The sequence below is a fragment of the Meleagris gallopavo genome, chromosome 2 (genome assembly GCF_905368555.1).
Source record: "Meleagris gallopavo chromosome 2, MGAL_WU_HG_1.1, whole genome shotgun sequence".
In the NCBI taxonomy this organism is placed as follows: Eukaryota; Metazoa; Chordata; class Aves; order Galliformes; family Phasianidae; genus Meleagris; species Meleagris gallopavo.
In genome coordinates this window covers 74,863,377-74,883,589 of record NC_139405.1, presented here as the reverse complement: position 1 = coordinate 74,883,589, position 20,213 = coordinate 74,863,377, and the positions used below count along the sequence as shown (strand labels likewise).

General features: G+C 43.7%; 1 protein-coding gene across 2 annotated transcripts in view; it reads right to left on the bottom strand.

Annotated features, from left to right (window-relative positions):
- The window catches only part of GABRR2 (gamma-aminobutyric acid type A receptor subunit rho2), a 29,875-nt gene extending 9,674 nt beyond the window's left edge, over nucleotides 1-20,201 (bottom strand). For both annotated transcript variants that reach the window (XM_003204352.5, XM_085217647.1), the window contains exons 1-4: nucleotides 19,525-20,201; nucleotides 12,890-12,996; nucleotides 4,124-4,191; nucleotides 1,701-1,924 (exon numbers count right to left, since the gene is read on the bottom strand). In XM_003204352.5, the coding sequence (XP_003204400.1) occupies nucleotides 1,701-1,924; nucleotides 4,124-4,191; nucleotides 12,890-12,996; nucleotides 19,525-19,709 (584 nt within the window). In that variant the 5' untranslated portion in view covers nucleotides 19,710-20,201. The remainder of the gene's footprint in view (nucleotides 1-1,700; nucleotides 1,925-4,123; nucleotides 4,192-12,889; nucleotides 12,997-19,524) is intronic.
- Between the last annotated feature and the right edge of the window lie 12 nt (nucleotides 20,202-20,213).

Here is a 20,213-nt window from a genome sequence, read left to right as displayed (position 1 = left end):
GTATCTCAGATATCTGAGGGCATATCCAGCAGCACTGAATGCTCATGCTTGGGCAACCGCATCTTGTTCTGAGACTCTCAAACATTGCCAGTCCCAAATATCATGCAGATTCTCATTATCTTTGGATTTTATTAATTAATTATCAATTTAACTCTTGTATAGTCAGCCATGGTTGCTCACGCTCTTCTCTCTTGTGACATTACAAATTCACATCTCCCTTTTGATGGCTCTGAAAACTTTGAAATTAAATGCTCTGCAAGAGAGCAAATGAGAAGAACTGAATAGAGCCAACATTGCTATTAAACATACTCATTCTTCATTTTGGTAGTTGAACACTGCTAACAAGAGGAGTGCTGCTGGTGTCTCTGCATGACAACTGCAGGTCAAGAGCAATGCAACTGATACTTAGCTATACTGAAACATCAGTCAAAAAGACCTCTGCCCTCCTACTTCTGCTCTTCTCCTGGCAGAACTGACTCAAGTTTACATCAAACATCCCTCTTCATTTTGTTCTGCTCCCTTGTCTCTCATTCTATATGGTACTTTTATCCTCATTTAGTTCTAATAAAATGGACAGCATATTGAGCTTATTTGAGGTAGTATGCAATAAATGGGTTCAGAACAGAGGGCAGGTTCTGAGATGCTTGAACAAGGTGGGATTTTATAACTCAGTAAGATAAGGCAAAATTAAGTAACTGTACAGTGCATCTCTCTCTCCCCTTTTTTTTTTCCCCTACCACATAAATTCCTTTGTGGCTTTAATAATTTGTCCACAATTTGTTTTCAAATAAATTCATTATAATTGCAGTTGGAATGTGGAACCAGCAAACTTCAGAGCCCCCTAGTTTGTTTAGATATCGCCTTACTTGGGAAAATATTGCACATTAATTATGCTTATTCTTTAAAGAGAAATAGCCTCCTGAATCAATTTTTTTTTTTTTTTTTCTCCCTCTGAGGTGTGGGGGGTAGTGGAGGGGAAACACATCTTTTAGATTCTGAGCATTATTTTGCCATATCTGAAATGAATAAGATCCAGGTTCTAGAAAATAAATCCTTGTGCTATGGAACATTTGAAAATCACTGTTATTGACAGCAAGTTTCCTGTCCCGTGGAAATGTCCCTCTGCCTGGGCTCTTGAGTTTTTCTCCTATGGCAGTGTATTTTTCCCTGCCTCTCTTTTTGTATTCATCTGAAGGAAATACAGTCAGCTGGGATGTGTCTCAAGATTCTTCCAGTCAACGTGCTAAAGAATCAGGGATTCCGAGGTGTCTTTAACACTGCTGTTTCAGCTTCAGTAACCTTACTTTGTATCAACATGCAAACTTCAAACAAAAAAAAAAGGAAGAAGTATTTCCAGACAAACAGGAAGCAAAATAGGATAATTATAGAGGTCACCATCTGGTACATCAGCAGCTTCCAGTTTAATCACACACTGACCCCGGGACGAACATCCCTGCCTGACTAAGCCCTCCTTTGACCACAAAGACTTAGGGAAATGCTTCCCTGGGGGAGATTATCCTGTTATTGCCCACAACATGGTTTCTCTCAGCTTCCTGTGAAGCATCTGGTACAGGGACCAAAGGCCACAGAGCTCTGCATTAGCTGCAGGAGTAGCAGTGTTGGCAACAGAAGTCCTGGAGGTCACCAAAGTCACACCAGGGCAAAATGGACAGTAAAGGCCCAGGGTGTAGGACCTTTACCTCATGCTGTAGAGGACGTGACCATCAGGGAACACCCGCAGCATGATGTTATCCGTGGTTGTGTCATGAATGAAGGACCTTTTGGAGTGCACGAAAAAGACGTCTGGGACCCAGATCTTCTTCACCAGCCTGCCATCAAAGGTCATGCTGTTGTTGGTGGTGCTGGGAAACGAGAGACGCTCATCCTTCCAGTAGTGCCTCAAGTACAGAGTCATGGTGAAATCCTCCATGAAAAAAAGAAGATAAGCAGAAAGGGATTTGTCAGTGCTGCTTTTCACATCTCAGAAACACCAGAAAGAAAACTCACTCCTGCTAGGTAGATGAAATACATCCCTTCTAGACTTTTATTCCTTTCCTAGACCAATGCTTGTTCTAAATGGATATTCCTGACAAAATCATTTCAGCCAAAACAAAACATAAATCCACAATCAGTGTATTACTGTACCCAATAACACACAGTCCTAAAGGTGATATAAACATGTGCCAAGAGAAGCACTGCCCTGCAGAAAGCATTCTTCAGTCGTGGCAAAATTATCTTGAAAGACTACGGCATCAAAAGCATGATAAAGAGGAAAACCTTTCAAAATAAAATAAATGGTCAGGCTAAACAGAAGTAATTTATCTCTAAAGGAACTAAATTGTGGCAAACAGCACCCAAGTGGAGAACTGCTTTTCCTATCAAAGAAGCATATAAATAAACCTCTCTTTTAATCTCGTCAAGGGGTCAGGAGCTTCACTCACACAAAGGAAAACATCTGTTGATTCCAACCTGGCAGCTGTTGCTTTCAGAACTGCATCTACTCCTTCATGCTGAGAGATCAAACACACCGTTTTCTTTATATTCTCTATTAAGAGAGTGGTTACAGTAACTGAAGCTGCCAAGACTGGACAATCAACAACCCAGGCTCAGATCCCTTCCTAACCACTCAATTGCTTTTTAAAATTGCTACCACCTCCTCCTCTTGTTCTGCTGACGCGCCAAGCCATCGATTAACCTGACTTTCCATTTCAAAGGGCTCTTCTGGCAACAAGCTCATATTGCCTTCGGGTTTTTCAGGAATATGTCAAAGAAGCCTCCAGCGCCCAAACTGGGACACTTTTGCAGGGGCTGGTGGATTTTCACAGGCACCACTCACGCTAGTGGAACAGACTGCTGGAAAAACAAACTAACGTAGCCTAGGCTGATCTGACAGACTGTCTTCCTACTGTGAATGCAAATCAGCAGCTGCTAGGGGAAGTACTTGTCCTGTGGTGGGAAACTGGGACTGCAGATCTATCTATAGCAAAGAGAGCTGACTTCACAGCTTTCTGATAGGTGAGACTTCTGTTGAAATCAGATCCTCTGAAGAGAAAGCACTGAAAGAAATTTACTTGTACTAATTAGTTTTCCTCACTACTGTGACATTATCTTGATCTATTAGAGCTCCAGAGCTTCTCGTTACAGCCCTTTCCCATCCTTACAGATGCTTTCCACACTGTTCATTGTGTGCATCTCCCAAACCCTCTTTTTCAATATCCAGGCTGGCAAGCCCCACTCTTGTGATGAATATGTAATTGCATTGCAGTAAAATGCAGTCAGCCTAAATCTATTCCAGTAAGCCTTCGTGTTTTCCATGTACACCACCATGGATGGTGCCCAAGAACAAGGAGGAGAAGGCTGGAGGAGGAAAGAATTAAAAGCTTCCTCTTCTCCTCTACATTCCCCTTCCCACTTCTCTTTTCACTACTTCCATTATTTCTAGCCAGAAACAAAAAACAGCAAACCAGGAAAATGCTTACAAATACTCCTTTCACTGATAATATCTTGAAATGTGTTGAATGTTATACTTCTTATATTTCTTCCTTTTTTTTTAAGTAACAAAAAACAAAGATATCAAAACACAATTGAATTCAATACAAATTTCTTGAACAGCTTCAGTGACTAAATAATTACTTGGTAGAGGTGGCTTAAGCTCATGCTGACAGTTCCCCATCATAGGAGTAAGGTTACTCCTGGTGCCAAAGAAGTAGGAACTGCTCATTCTCACTTGTGATGCCAACTCTTTTTTCTAATGCACCTCCTCAAGTCATGCATTTTAAGAGATAGATTCAGTGGTTCCCTAGCAAAGAAAACTCTTGCAAACATGGCTTCTGTGACCTTCATCACATACCTTCAAACATTCCATACAGCTATTTACATTTTTTTTTGCTGTGATAGATCCTTCATAGCACCAGTTAAATTCTCTTTATCTTCTGTAGTTCTCATCTGAAGATACAGTGATCAGCCTTTGACATTCACCTGGTTTTGTCAAGTCTCTGTGAACTTGCCAGTTACTGCCAGTACTTTCACCTGGCTAACAATTTGAAACCCAGTTGTTTCAGGAGGGAGGGACGTTCTCTCGTTCAGAGCCTAGCCATAAGAGAGGATCAAGAGGATCACATACCATGTCAACCTCAGAAATACTGTCCAAGCTTTCAACTTGCACATCCACCCCAACAGGAATTGCAGGGCCTGTAAAAGAATGAGATTTAGGTATGTAAATAACTACTATTCTGTATCACCTGCAGTTGATTAACATCATGAGGTAGCATGCAATACATTTCTGAGCTCGTGGTTTCTTTCCTGTCCATGATTCTTGAAGCAGAGAGGGCAGAGAGAAAAGTCAGTTAATAATCATGTGAAACCCCCCATGAAACATCGCCTTCTCTTCTCCATAGCATGCCCTGCAGTGCTGACACTTTGGTGAGCTACAATGAAACATCTGCATATGTTTCTAGAAGCCGAGCCATCTCATTATACATTTTACATCTTTATGAGAGGAAATTTAGCCCTGAGAACCAGAGACTGAAAGGAAGAAGCTGTAAGCAACGTGGTCTTCCTTGTGGATTTCTCATTTCTCATCAAGACAGCTACATTAATCTCTCAAGAGCCCAGCATCATATTCATTTGTATGACTCATTGATGACGTTAATAGCTTTTCAAAGCAGTGTTAAAATTAGCAGCCAGAGAATTCACAAAGAATAAATAAGCAGAAAACACGCTATGATAAATGCAAAATCCTCTGTTACTAGAAGACCCATATATCCAGGTTTCTCTGCATATTGCTGCTCATTAACAGCCAAGAGCTGCTCAAATTCCCTAAAGTGTATCTTCCCACAGCTTATTCCATTTTCCACTGTAGACAACTTTTCTCCCTTTTCTTTTCCTCTTCTCTGCATCTGAACTTGAGGAGACTGAATTGCGAATAAAAAAACATGCTGTTATTTGCTCCAAAATTGTTCTGCACTGTGCCTGGAGAGTGCTGTTTTTATCTGCTTACTTTGCTTCTTAGTCAGAGGAGTGAGGAGAGTTGACAAAGCTGCGTACCACAGTTTGTTGTTGTAACATACATTGATTCTGCATATGTTCTGGAGATATCTCCTGGTATTCCATCTCTCCACTGTGCTGAGAAGTTAAGTACACGCAGAGACTTGCACACCAAGCACACCAAGGAATTCCAAAGGAACAGCCTGTGTGGATCCAGTGCTAGCTTCATCTCTCAGTTTGGAGCAGTGGGACTGGTAGCTCTTGCACTAACACAGGCATCTGGAGCATGCCTCCAACCTTGCAGCTTCACTGGGATAGACTGACAGACCAAAGCAGTAGCTCTGCAGACATCCATGTGACTTGCCCAGCAGAAATGAGGCATCAGAAGATTATAGTAGCCCTCATCAAGGCTTGCAGGAACTTTCAGGACCTACAGTGTTGGTGTTTTTTCAGTCCAACAAGGTGATCCACTCTTGCTTCCTTTTCTGGTTCCAGTACTGTTGATTATATACCATAAGGCATCACCGGAGGCCAAGGAAATTATCTCCTTTTTAGTATTTAGTTCTCTTCCTTCTATTTATTCCTTGGAACCAGGAAAACCCACAGATTCCCCACCTGCAGCAGCTGCTGAAATGCAGACATGGTGTGACAACTTTCAACAGCAAGGCTGAGAAGGGCTGATGGCTTTTCCCCTTGTACACAAGTCTTCACAATCTAGGTGTGCTTATTTAACAGATGAGAACATTCCCCAGCTCCCTCCTCAAATTACTCTGGGGAGATCTTTCAGCAGAGGGTGATATTGCACAGATAAGCCATGGGTCCTTCTCTCAGACTGTTGATCTCACTAATCCATGGAAAAGCAAACCAGCCAAAACCAAAGCAGCAACAACAAGTAGACTAATTTATTCCAATCAGTGAAGAGAATTAGCTCTGAGAAAGTCCTTCCAGGTGCCCAATTTGGCCACTGGTATCAGAAGAGACAGGCATGGAGGAGAATAAGAGTCAGCAAGCCTTTTATCTTTGGGAGCAACAGCTCAGCTCCCCATAAACCACTCTGCATTTGATAGACCAGGAAATGTGCCCAGCTCCTAAAATCTGGATGCAGGACATGATGGTTCATCATCATCAGGTTCTCTCTCAGACCACTGTAACTCATTAGAGAAATGCAAATCCATGGCAAAACTACAAATATGATTTCCTTGATTCCCTTGCCATAAACCCTTTTTCTGTTTTGTTCCTTGCCCATCATGGGAAGAGAAATTGCTTAGGCCTCTTGCATCTTTCCAGTGTGCAGTCCAGCAACCAGCAGGCAAGGACCAACACGTGGCCATTCTGTCACCTCACAAACACTCCTGGTGTGACCGGAGACAACAGCAGCTTCATTAAGTGAAAATACTGTGGCAATGGTTTTGTCCTCTTCAGTTGAGTAGTTATGAGGGATGATAAGATTTAACAAGCAAATTAGCTCCCATAGTGCTGTTATTAAGGAGTTGGCTTGTTACTTTTGGCTCTTTCAGTTGAAAGGAAAAGGGTTGTTTTTTAAAACAAGACAGACTTTTTGTAGCAAGAAGCAGTGTATCTGTGCTGATAACAGCTTCTTTGATGTGCAGGGTAATCAACATGGAAAGAGCACAAGGCTGCTGATAGGTGGTGCTCTGTAGATAGGCAATTAACCTTTCTTTGCTCACGTACTAAGTGAAATTATACACAATGGTGAAGGGAGAGCATGGGCAATGATTCAGTACTTCAGTATATCCCCCTGTTGCCTTTAGTTAGCCAATAGCTCCTTAGTGTAACCATATTTTTGACGTGTAACTTGCTGCTGTAACAGAAATCCTCAACACTCAAGAGTAAGATGCTTGTCTGCTTTGCTCCTTGGTGTCGATCTCTTCCTCCCTTCAAAAAGCACAGCATGATGGAGTTTAGACCTGATTTGTAGCAAATCCAGTGATGTGATTACATCAGATGATGCAGCAGAAGGATGATTACAGGCTATTAAAACCATTCAAGTCCCAGTCTCATAAGAGTTCAATCTGTACACTAGCACAAAGTCTTTCAATTAAATCTCAGAAGGATCAGCATATTTTATGTTCCTATGATTGATTGTTTCTTAAGCTTGTTTTGCTTCCAAAACTTCCAAAAAAAAACCCACCCAAAATGCAAACGAACAAACAAAACCACTCCAAAACTTGCTGTGACATTGTGCTCTTTATGTGAAGCTGGAGCACGGACTCTCACACGATGCTGCTTGTCTCCATTTGGCTCAGAAAAGCTCCAGAACCCCAGGCAGTCCATGCCGGAACAGGCACAAGGCTGCCGTTAGCCTGTCTCTTGTCATTTGCTGTTACACACAGTAGTTGGAATTGCAGCAGTGCCCACTGGCTGCCATCCCCAAGCAGCCACACCAACAGCAGACACAATGCTCACAGAGAAGAGGCAGCCTCTGCCAGAGCAGCCTTGCAGCACCATCCTGTTGGCTCAACAAGGAAGGCAGTCGTCAGCAACATACGTACCGCTGGGTCTCCCTGGTGCTGAGGGGCTGTACCCCCCCAGCTTCCAGATGGAGAGAGATGCTCTCTGTGCACGAGTGCTTAATTTAGGCTCCATTCAGGAAATCGCCAGCCATCCAAAGTCTATTTATTACTGCAATTTCCACGCTTGACTCAGCACTAATCACAGATTTAAAAACAAATAACAACAGAAGAACACTGCCCTCCTCTTCATTCCTTCCCTAGCTGCTCTCAGAGATAATATACCATGTCAGTATTCAGAAAAGAAACTTCTTTTATTCCATGCTCCTCCACCAAACATTCAGCTTGGATCCCAGATAAAAAGCCATTACCTCATTGCAAGGAGAGACCAGGTACCCGTCTGGAAGCTGATGCAACATGAGGCTCCAGTTTTAACCACTATTTTACAATGATTTATATGCCAAAATTTCAAATTGTGCATATCAAGGTTCTAAGGCCAAGTAAACACCATGCTATCTGAATTGGAGAGCAAACATTCTGCATATTCACTTAGCTCATCACCCCTCCAAAACTCTTACCTAGATGCCATTTTGCAGACACACTTGGTGTGAGCAATATCAGAACTGCACACAGTGTTTGAAGCTGAGCAGAAGCCCTGGAAAGAAGTGCCCTCCTTAAACCTCATACGAAAATCTGAGTTTCCCTTAAGGGTCACAGCCTGGCTGTGCACAGAGCATATCACTGAATTAAACAGCTGTTGATTAGACACAGAAAGAAGCCAAGAGATTTTTGGTCTCGCTAATCCTCAGAGCCAGTCGGGATCTGCTAAACTTCCAATCCTGTCTCTCCACAAACTGAAGTGTCTGAACACTGGGGCCTCAGATGCTTCACCAAATTCCTTATCAAATGCTACTAGTGATGAGTAAATAGACAAAATGTCCTTACTGGAGGGGAGCAGAGGATGAGAAAGGAGTGATGGGAGGCCAAACAGATCCCCAGCAAAAGCAGTGGATCTTTTGTCCAAAGCCTGCAGCCCAGCAAAGCTTTGAAGATCATATTTTTGGGTCTCTGAGAAGCACCAGTCCAATCCATGGGGTTGTTCAAACATGAGCTCAAATATTTGAAGTTCCAGGTCTAGAAATAAATTGTATAGCCTTCATATTTCCTCCAGAAACAGCAAGCACATCAGCATCAGTCATCGCCAACGCTGTCCACAGCAACATCTTGCATAACACAAATCCTTATTCTGCCAGAAACAACCAGCCAACCAACAAACAAAAAGAACTCCACAACTTTGTGTAAGTCAGACTTTTACATACAATATAAAAATGAACTCATCTATCCATCTATAAACTATTTCTCTCACATCTCTGACACAGTTGAGAGTGAGTTTAAGTGACCTGCAGCACAACCCGAGGCTGATGGGAGCACTTTTCCTTTTATGCTCCTTTTCTTGCGTAACTAGAGATTGGATGAGAGCTGATGGCCTCAAGTTGTGCCAGGGAAGGCTCAGGTTGGATATTAGGAAAAATTTCATATTCAAAAGAGTAGTCAGGTGCTGGGATGGGCTGCTCAGAGAGGTGGTGGAGTCACCGTCCCTGCAGGTGTTCAGAAACATTCAGATGTTGTACTGAGGGACATGGTTTAATGGGGAGATATCAGTGGTAGATGGACAGTTGGACCAGATGATCTTGGAGGTCTTTTCTAACCCTGGTGATTCTATGATAAGAGTAACATTGCACCCATTCACTGTATCACCTTCCAAAGCTGGTTCTGCCTCGTTCTTTTGAATGTTTAATGGCTTTTGCTGAAGAGTAGCTCACAAAACTCAGCATTCTACTGCAGAAGGAAGAGAAATGAAGGTTAAAAGATCCGGGACAGAAGACCTTTACAGAAGGCTCATTTTGCTTCTTCATTCAGTGGTCAGACAATAACAGATCAGCCAAAAGCTCGGACAAGCTTACGTGTGGGGTGGTTTCTGACACTGAGAAGACTTGGTGGCTCAACTTGCAAAAAATTCCTTTTTCTACACCAATTCTGTCCCAAGTTGTGTGGAACATCCAGTTTAGGGCTAACTTCTCTGGGGAGCACAGAAGCTTCCACAAATTCAATTCAGGGACAACATCAGAAGGTATCTAACACCAAAGTCTGTCATATCCCAGTGCAGCAAAGAAACTGAACCAGGTTGGTCAGCTGCCCACAGAGCAGCAGGAGGTTGAGGCTTCAAACATGATGTTTATTTTTAACACTGAAGTAGGTTTGAAGATAGGGAAAAACGTGCCACCGCAAAAATGCTTGAAGTCAGTTTTCCACTCCCACACTGAGACTAATGCTTTGTGAGAGCTCCTGTTTTTTGTTGTTGTTTTTTTTTTTTTCTCTTTGGCAGTGATTTCAAAGGCTCATTATTTTCTCTGAGACAGTCTCTCTGTACCCTCCCCTATCCTTGAAGGGTTCAGGCAGACTTAGTCTCCAAGACAAAAATATGTGACATGAAACAAGCAGATAGTTTGTGTATCCCCAGAGACTTGCAAATACGAGGTTTTATGTCCACATGCCATAAAACAATCTTCAGTGTTTCTGTGTGTGAACGTATATACAAACATATACACACAACACATATGTATATATGCATCTCTGGGTCCTTTGCGTGCTCAGCAGCTGCCACACAGCTGCAGAGCCCTCACGTTTGCTGATGTGTGTCATCAAGGGATGAGCAGGTCTTATTCCAGACAGTGACAAAGCTTCATTCACCCATCCTTATGGAAATACTCCCCAGAAAGGGCAGTGGGGACAGCTGATGGAGGCTATTAGGCTATGAAAGAATATGATAAAAGTACAGCGTGAGGATGTTCTGAGGCAGAAAAGATACAGCTATTTTAAGTATCAACTAAAGCTGCTTATTCACAGGCTCCCTGTAAAATACAACATGTCATAGATGAAATGCTTAAAATGGACGTTTAAAGAAGGCAGCAAAACAAACATTTACATAATCTTTAAATATTAATATTTGTAAATAATACCTGAACATCTGCTAGCTGGAACAAGGTCACTGACATGGAGATAACTCCCCAAGGGTCACACCAAACTCAGTCTATTTTAGGCTACGGAGGCTACTTTGAACAGTAGCAAAGCAAAAACCTTTGTCATTACCACTGTGCCCAGGGGCTCTTTAATGGGCTGAGAGCAGGCAAGACAGCCGTGCTCACTGGGCTGTTAGCAACATGACTTACACAACACCCGCCTGCTCACTTGCTCTTCACAAAAGATACTCTTACTAGAAAATCCTTTCACCTTCCTCTAATGTTTAGTTGCTGTTTCCTCTGGCCGCAACCTGCTCTGCGGAGTGCTCATAGCTGTGCTGGGCAGCATCTTGCTGACTGTCTGCTGGGACCAGCGAGTCACCATAAGCACAGCACAGCAGCTACAGGTTCTGCCACCTTCTTAAAGCTCAGTGATGAAGCTGTGTGCTGGCCACCACAAACTCAATTAACAACTATCCGTTATTCCACTAAGTCTGGGAAAATCACATTCACAATATTGGATTTTAAAAGAATTTTATTACTTAAAGTCCAACATTACAGTTTGCTTATAGTATCATTTGTTTGGTTTGTTTTTCAGAGAGATGAGTTGCCTTTTCCCACTTGGAACATGATGTCACAGTGCAATGCCACAGGGCTGCACTCTCCATTAGGCAATGGCCACTGAGCTACATTTAGAGAGCAGAAAGTGTCCAGGAGCAGTGAACAATTGCAGTCACATGTGTCCCATAAACTCGTCTGCTCTGCTTCTGCAGTACGAAAGCCTTTGTAATCACATGCAGGTCAGACTACAACAATTTGACTGGCATTATTCCTGCAAAAAATCTGAAGGAACTCATAGTGCATAGCAAATCATAGCAAATCACTGCAACTTCCTGATAACGTTTCAGAAGAAAACACAGGGATCACATCTTATCGTGCTTTTGTTTTCTTTCCTTTATATTTCTACATCAAATGTATAATCTGTCACTAAAAGCACTCTTCATCACTTTGTTTATCTGTGCATGAACCTGAAGCACCAAGCTATCTCCTTGTGCATGGGTCATATTTTGCAAGGCTAGAGTCTTGGCTAAGTTGTTGTCATGTTTTATTCCTTATTATGTGCAACTTCAGAGCAATTTTGGCAATACTCTGTTCCAAGTAGTTTTGCAAAGTGAGAAGGTTTTGAGAAAAAAAATATGGAAACACCATTCTGCCTTTTTAAAAAGTCACTTAAAAGTATTTTTTCTTCGATGAGAGCTGGGAAGCCCATTTGCTGTTAAAACTAGTTACTCAGCCTGGAGTCACCAAGTCATTTAAAGGTCCCAGAGCTGCACCCTCCCTGTGAGCTGACTGTATTTCTCTGCTTGCTCTATTCCCCTCATAGATGCAGATGAAATATGACTTGGGTGGCCACCCTTGAGAAGACCACAGAATCATGGATCAGTTTAGTGATGACTTGTCTCCTGAGCTAGCAAAGCAAAAATTTGGGATTCTCCTTCTTCCCACTGCTTGCTGCATGCTTACCAGTCTGTATGCAGTCCTTTCTTCTCAGCACTAACAACCATGCACAATGCATACTGGAGCTGTCCTCAGAGCTACAAGGCTGGCTTTCCATGTGCTTTCAAATCTGAGTCTGCCTCTGCACTTTGCCCCAAGAGACCTATTGGGACAAGCACATGGTGGTGGTGGTGAGCAAGGATGATCTTCAGCACCACGAATACCATGAGGGAAAAGGAACCACTCTGGTACACACAACTAGCCTTGTACCAAACAGCAAAGGTGGTCAGAGGAAAACATTTGTAGCCAGATTATATTGTAGGAGTTCCTATTTGAACGTAGGACGAGAATAATCAAGACTCACAGAATATTCTGAGTAGGAAGGGACCCACAAAGATCAAGTCAAATTCCCAGCTCTGCACAGCACCACCCGAAACTTAAACCCTCTGTCTGAGAGCACTGTTCAAATGCTCCTTGAACACCGGCAGCATGGGGCTGTGCCCACTGCTCTGGGCAGCCTGTTCCAGGGCCTAACCATCCAAGACAAGAAATAGTTACTGCTTCAGAAGCAGCCAGAGGAACACTCCACATTTCCCTCTTTTAACATCTTGGGAAAGGGAGAAGGGCAAGGGATCTACAAGGATAGTAAGGGGAACCCTCTGAGCTTGTAGCAGGCCAAGGCATGCCTGGTATTTAGAGATGCACATGCACTGGGAAGCTCAGTCCATGCTCTGGGAAACTCCAGCAGAAGGAGCTGGCATTAGCAGAGGGAGAAGTGAAGAGTAGCTATCTGGAAGTCTTCTCTTGAAACCACTCCATTCTTTCCATTCATATTGGTGGAATGGAAAACCATTAAAAAAAAAACAACAGCAACACAATAGGAGTATGAAGTTAACAGAACCACTTGCTCCTCACCTCCAAAAGCTGGCCGCATGGTGAAATCATGGTCATCGACTCTGAGAAGCTGCTCTGTCTTTCCCTTCCGAGTTTTGGTCACATCGTGGTTCTTCTTGTAGATGTGACTGCAAAAGACAACAATAGCTGATTTCCAGCTGTCCGGTCTCACAATCCCTGCTCATACCCATGGCACGAGGTGAAGCTTTACCATGAAGGAAGGAAGCATGACAGCCAGCAGCATCACAGCGCGGCAGGCCCAGAGCCTCACCCAGTGCTGGCCAGGTCGCACTGCAGCCCAGCTTCCAGCTGATATGCCGCAGGGCTGGAGCATGGCACCTTGCAAGGAGCCAGGACGCAGTGCAGCAAGGAGGCACACCTCGGTGCAAGCAATGGCCCCAAGCAGGCAACAAACAAAAGCCAGCTCTGCCCCATGCATCACCTCGTTGTGCCTTGGCCAGGCACAAGGGCATTACCATGAGAAAGCTGTCTTTTTGGATGGCGGCCATGAAATGTCATTTTATACCATGGTGAAGTGACTCGTAAGTATCAGCTGAGTACCAGCTGTGTGTGCGGGCATAGGGCTGTGTCTTATGGCTTTAAACAGCGACAAATTTACTCATTTCCCTCCACTGCTGCAGGACATGTTTTTACATAAAGTCAGTAAGATCTGCAGTCCTTCACTTCTCTGAATGCCTCTGGTGGGAGGAGACATAAAATAACACACTTCTTATTTGAAGATCAGAGACTATATATGAAAACAGTAGGACAGAGGTGAAAATAGGGCCCTGGTGGAAGGGCAAGAAGTCACTAAAATGGCAGAAGTGGATAACTGAAGAACAGGCAGAAAGATAAAAGCATCGAATCACTAAGATTGGAAAGATCACCTTGTCCAGCCACCAACTCATCACCACCATGCCCACAAAATATACCCTCAGAAGAAAGCCCTGCTCAGCACATATGGTTGGGCCTCAGCAGAGCAGGAAAGAGGCCTGAACCATGACATTCCACAGCCCCTTTGCTCTGGGCATTAGATCTGGCAGAGCAGTAAACACTGATGCAATGAGTCACTTGTCAGCTGTTATGGAAAGTAAAAACAATAATTAGAAAACTGCATACAAAAGGTGAAGATCCTTTTGCCTGTTCGGGAGGAATATTGTTCTTTACTGACTGGTTAAGAGCAAAATGGAAGAGAAAATAAAGAGACTACACAAATAGATACAAAAGACTCAAGTAAATTAAGATTAAAATATTAATAAAAAACTGAGAAGTTACAAAACATCGCTGTGAAAAGTTCACGGATGTGCTTAAAAGTCATTAAAATATGAGTCACGATGAGTGCATAAATCACAAATCTGAAAACAGTTTCCTCCCAGAGCATTCAATTTAGCAAAGAAGCAGAAGAGCAAGGGACTTTGATAGCTGCCACTATCAATTGACAACAATAAACAGCAATAAAAAAAAAAAAAAACCTTTAGATTGCATGCTATTTTTAAAAACTGTGTTATAATGCTGTCTTGTAAATTAATGGCACATCCTCACGGGATCACCAGACTCTGATCATTCACTTAAATTCCATCGAACAACAGAGGGCATGCAAAAGGTGCTGAGAACAATTCTGAAGCTGAGGGCTTCCAAAGGTGGGCTAGGGGCAAGGGCAGGGTTAAAGGAGAATACGGTGCTCCTTGAGAGCTTCCAGAGCCAGGGGCTGCCTTTAACAGCCAGCACTGTTCATCTTCCTGCACAAAGAGCTGTGCGTAATGACTCAAAATCTACAGGTGTAGTAGAGATCTGCAAGATCAAATCCACTGACAAAAATCAACCATTTAATATAAATAACCGCATCAGTTATGGCGGTGCCTCTGACCTCTCCTGCAGGGAGCTGTGCCACCCACTGGTTGGGAGTAGGAGGCCTCTCACTATCAGCAGCAAATGGGATTGCAATGGGAGTGCCTTTGCAGAGTTGCTTACAATTTACTCAAGTGGGATGAGTTTAATGAAACTGCCTTTGGTGAGGGCTTCGAAAAGAGAAGGGGACAGGTATCCCATTAAGTTGTTGTAAAGAATTCGCCATCATTTATTTACAATTTTCTTTCCAACAACTGTTCCCCAGAAGTCTACATAACTGCATAATATGGATCCCTTCCATATTGCCAAATATATTGAAATTAAATTTTTATGGCATGAGAAATTGCAAGTAGCAGCTTATCAGGATTCAGACAAGAGCTGGACATCATCAGGATATTCAGAACTTTTCAGAATAAGATAAACAGCTTATAAAATAGCCTTCGTGTATTAGGTAATAAGCCAGCTGCTTAAAGTGGAGTGACTGACAGTAAACTGAAAAGCTGGCCCATGTGGCACCAGTGCCTGCAGCCAGGGCTGGAGGAAACCTGCACCTCCTTCTGCAGAATGCAGGGTTGGCTTTTGCCACAATGAGGTGGCAGCCCATAGGCATGGTACATTGGCTCTTGTCACACTATTTCACACTGGGGTTTGGAAAGGTGTTCTATGGTTTCAGTGAAAATCTTGCAGTACATCAGTGTACTTTCTGAAAAAAGCATTAGCTGGAGGCTTCGCTGGGTGGTGATGCATTGGAACAGGTTGCCCAGAATGGTTGTGGATGCCCCATCCCTGGATGCAGGCTGGATGTGACTCTGGGCAGTCTGGTCCAGTGGTTGACGACCCTGCCTGTGGTGGGGAGTTGAAACAAGATGACCTTTGAGGTCCTTTTCAGGACCAAGGCCATTCTGCAATTCATTTACTTTGTGTAGCACCACGAAGGGCAGAATGCCTCCTCTTTTCTAACCCATGCATCATACAGCTGCTGGAAAGTTCTCCTAATAGAAAAATGGGAAAGACAGTACAGTTAATATTTATGACTGTCCTAATAATTACTCACCCCTTGATTAGCATCCCCAATTTGTTCTCCCTAGCCAACAGATATGAATCTTTGGGAATGGAAGGAGAAGGCAGCATGGGTAGTGGTTCACAACCAGAAAGAGGCAACCACATTAAGCAAGTCCATCTGAAAACCAGAGTCACAACCAGTACCACTAAAAAAGTGAGAGGTGTAAATAATTGGAGACTGTGCTGGAGGGCACTGAGGCACTCATCTGCTGCCTAGCTAAACTCTTCAGAGAAGTCTTCTGCCTGCCAGGGGCCCTCATTACGTCAGGAAGAGGATACCAGAAGGAAAAAAGCCATAGGACTGCAATCCACTTCTGGTCTTTTAAAGTCACACAAGGCTGTGACTAGGAAGTTAAAGAACATCAAAGAAGATTTTACATCACTTGGGAATATGCTGAAGGAATCGAGAGTGCAGGCAGTGTTCTTCTCAGTCCTCCTGGTTGGAGACTGGGATTCAGGCAGGAGGAGCAGAACAGACCAATTGAATGAATGGCTATGTGGATGGTGTCATGCCCAGGGTTTTGGCTTCTACAGTTTAGGATGCACCTTTGACAAATCTGGAAGGTTGACGTGGGATGGGCCACAACTGACCAGGAGGGGCAAACAAGCTAGCAGGGATCATCACCAGGGCTTTAAACTAGATTTGATGGAGGAAGGAGATGTACTGATGATGGAATGAGGAGAGTCAGAGAACGCTGTTGCTTTAAAAAGCAGTGGGGTAAAACCTCAGATTTGTCCCAGAGGTTTCAGGAAGGGCTCCTCTAGGAAGGTAATGTGGCTAAAGGCCCAGCTGAAGTGCCTCTACATCAATGCACACACCATGGGAAATAATCAGGAGAAACCGGAACCTGGGGGAGTTGCCCCACCCTTAAAACTAAAAGATGGTAGATTTAGGTTAGCTTCTAGGAAGAATTTTTTTTATTCAGAGGGCAGTGAGGCACAGGCACAAGGTTTCCCAGAGACGCTGTGGATGCCTCATTCCTGGAGGTGCTCAAGGCCAGGTTGGATGGGGCCCTGGGCAGCCTGAGCTGGTGGGGGGCAGCCCTGCCCATGGCAAGGGGTTGGAACTAGATACCTTCAAGGACTTTTTAACCTAAGCCATTCTATGATTCCTTTTATGATGCTGTGTGATATCAATTAACTCAGACCACTTGGGCCTAATTACAGCAGAGTATTTCCTGGCAAGCTCAAGGTCCTCTATTTTAGGGTGGTATCCTCAAAAAGGAAAGGGAAGTGATTTTCCTTTCCAGATTTTTAGATAAAAAAAAAAAATCAGAACCTGGAATGGAAAACAATGGAGAAATTCACACCACATGCACTATCACTGTTACTGTACCCTTAGGATTACACATTATTCCATGGTCACACTCCCAACACGCCTTATCATCAGCTACTTAGGATCCTCCATTTTGTCTTCAAATTATGAAAAATATTTTCTAAACAGAAGTAAATAATGAAAAAAATCTGTTCTATCGTTGTATGTGTTTTTAAGCTTATTACAGATTATTACACAGCACTACCCAGGTGAGCAACCCACCCAAAAGGAACCAGTTATCACCGTATTTTAACCTCCAAGCCACTTCCAAATATCGCATTTATGAGAGACCCACAGAATCACAGAACAGCCCAGTTGGAAGGGGCCTCAAGGATCATGAATCTCCAACCCCCCTGCCACATGCAGAGCCACCAACCTGCCCATTTAATACCAGACCAGGTTGCCCAGGGCCCCATCCAACCTGGCCTTGAATACCTCCAGGGACGCGGCATCCACAACCTCTCTGGGCAGCCTGTTCCAGTACCTCACCACTCTCATAGTAATGAACTTCCATCTGACATCCAACCTAAATCTTCCCTCCCTCAACTTAAAACCATTTCCCCTTGTCCTGCTGTTATCTACCTTTTCAAAGAGTTGACAGACCCACAGAGAGCACGGGGATCTGCCCTGAGAATTAAGGCATAAACGAAATAAGCTACGTCACTGCTTCCAAAAATCAGTTCAGAGGGACTTCTGTTCCAAAAGCACAGTGTTTCTGCCAGCTGACACACAAAGTGAGGGTGCAGGAATAAGGGAAATGCACGCAGCTTTGCATTAAGTATTACCCATTCAACATGGAGAATGAGGTACCACTCACATAGAAAAAATAATGCCTTACAGCATTTAATTACTTCCTTTGCTTGACATTAAGTACAGCCCTTAAACTGGCAGTTCTTAATTGAGGTTGCAGGTTTTACAGCCTAGCCTTTCTCATAGCCTAGCCTTCCCCATGAAGGGACACGTTCATCTCTGCAATCCCTCATCAGACACTGTCCCAGAGCCTGGAGCAGCACAGACACCCTCGGTCTTCACTCTTGAACCTCTGCAAAGTCTTCCCATAACAAAGAGGAATTTTGCATAGGCACAACCCAACCAAGCTTCTTGATATTAATACAAAAGAGCTGCAGACAAAGTTGACATGTCAACATAAGAAGGACAGAATGTCAAACTTCTAATACAGGTTCCCTAATATGGGAATCAGGTTTTTTTTTTTGGCTAAGTAATTCCCTGTAAAATAAATCAGCTTTATTCCTGAGAAATGATAAACAGAAGACACAATGCAGCTACTAGAAAATTAGCACAGCTCTTTGCTGGTTTAGAGACAACTTCATTTTTTCTTTCTATATGACTTGACATTTACGGTATAAATGTCATTGCTCCATCTACTCTTTTTTTTTTTTTTTTTTTTTTTTTTTTTTGGAATATTGCAAAATTCCCTGTCTTTAAATTGTCATTCACATTTGATGTTTCCAAATATTCAACACTATATGTCGCTATAAGCACAGAACGCCGTATTGTGCAGGAATTGGTATACAACTATGAACACATCAGGGACACTCTGCTTTCAATTGTATCACAACATGTCTTGCTGAAACACACGTTTAACAACGCCCTCCAAAATGACAACTTAAGCACTGCACCAAAAAATAAAAAACAAAACCAAAAGATAAAGGTTTACAGCCCAAGAGAAGCCATTTAGTAGGACAGATTAACCCCATTTAGTCTTTGAGCCCTCAGAAAATGAACAGCCTTGTCAGATATAATTGCCCCTGGATAACATAACTACAAAAAGGATAACATCCCTCGGGCTGTGCAGCAGGTTTGGAAGATTATCTTTTCCAATGTAAACCTCTGCTCAAATCTCACTAAGAGCAAACCTAATAAAGTTTACTGAGACCTTTAACCCCTTTGCACTTGCATGCATTTGCTTGACACTGAAGTATTTTTAAAATGTTCCCACTTCATTCTTCAGAACACATCTCTAATTTCACCATCGCTGGGTAACTACGTGTTATCGATGCCACGCATGCAAACCAATTCCTCTGGCTGTTAGCCACCGCCACCACCACATGCTGAGGGAACAAAGCAGCAGGGGCACAACAGCAGATGGCACGCAGCCCACTGCTGAAATGTCTCTGCTGCCCGACACTGGCAGAACGCACAGGTTTGGACACCGTGGTTTACTGCAGGGTCTCTGAAATCTCCCTGCAGTTCAGCTGTTCAAGTGCACTCTATGGACAGCTTTGCCATGGAGCGTGCAGAAGTTGCCGAGCTGGCTGCAAACCTTTCCTCACTGACCCTGCCCGTATATGGTTAGAAATGAACACAAAGACTATTTGTAAAATGTCGTTTGTAAAGGTGCTTTCACGAGACGCACGAACACACAGACAGGGCAGGCTTTTAGGAACATGCACATTCTTGCCACTCTTACCCAGCCTTCTGCAACTCCAGCTGGCTCGTCCACCTCCTCCTCCTGTGCTTCCTGCTTTCCACAAGCAGCACCAAGCAGAAGATTAACAGAAGCAGTTTTGCAAAGTGAGGCATCCTGCCGGGCCCGGCTGGACACACCGCACGGCCGTATCCACCCACAGCACAGCAGCCCCCAGCTCCGAGCATCGGAGCGCCCCAATGCCAGCACTGCACGATAGCAGTTCCAGACAGGCTCTCAGAGGCTTCTCCCTGGGAGCCGTTCCCTCACCACGCTCAATGATTGGCCATTAATCCCCAAGTTTGCCTCAGCGAGCGTTTCCACTGGGTCCTAGAGGATGTTTGCTAAAGCCATTATATAAAAACGGCAGTTCGGCACGCCAGCTTTTTGCTCAATCCCCTAATCTCAGGGCAGTGCTGTCCTCCTGCCAGGCTGTGGAAAACTGGGCTGTCCTTTCTCATCAGCCTCTCAGATTTTCTGTTTACTCACAAGGTGTCTTTTCCAACCGGGCACTGCCCCTGCCACCACGTTCTGCTAAGGACATTCCACAACAGTGCACATACTTTGATAGCCCCCCAGGTTCTGGCTCCTCATGCTGTTGAAGAGAAAAGATAGGCTATTTCCACAGAAAATTGTTTTATTTACTGTTAAATTTCAGATAAAAATTAAAACACAGCCTCCCCCCCTCCCCC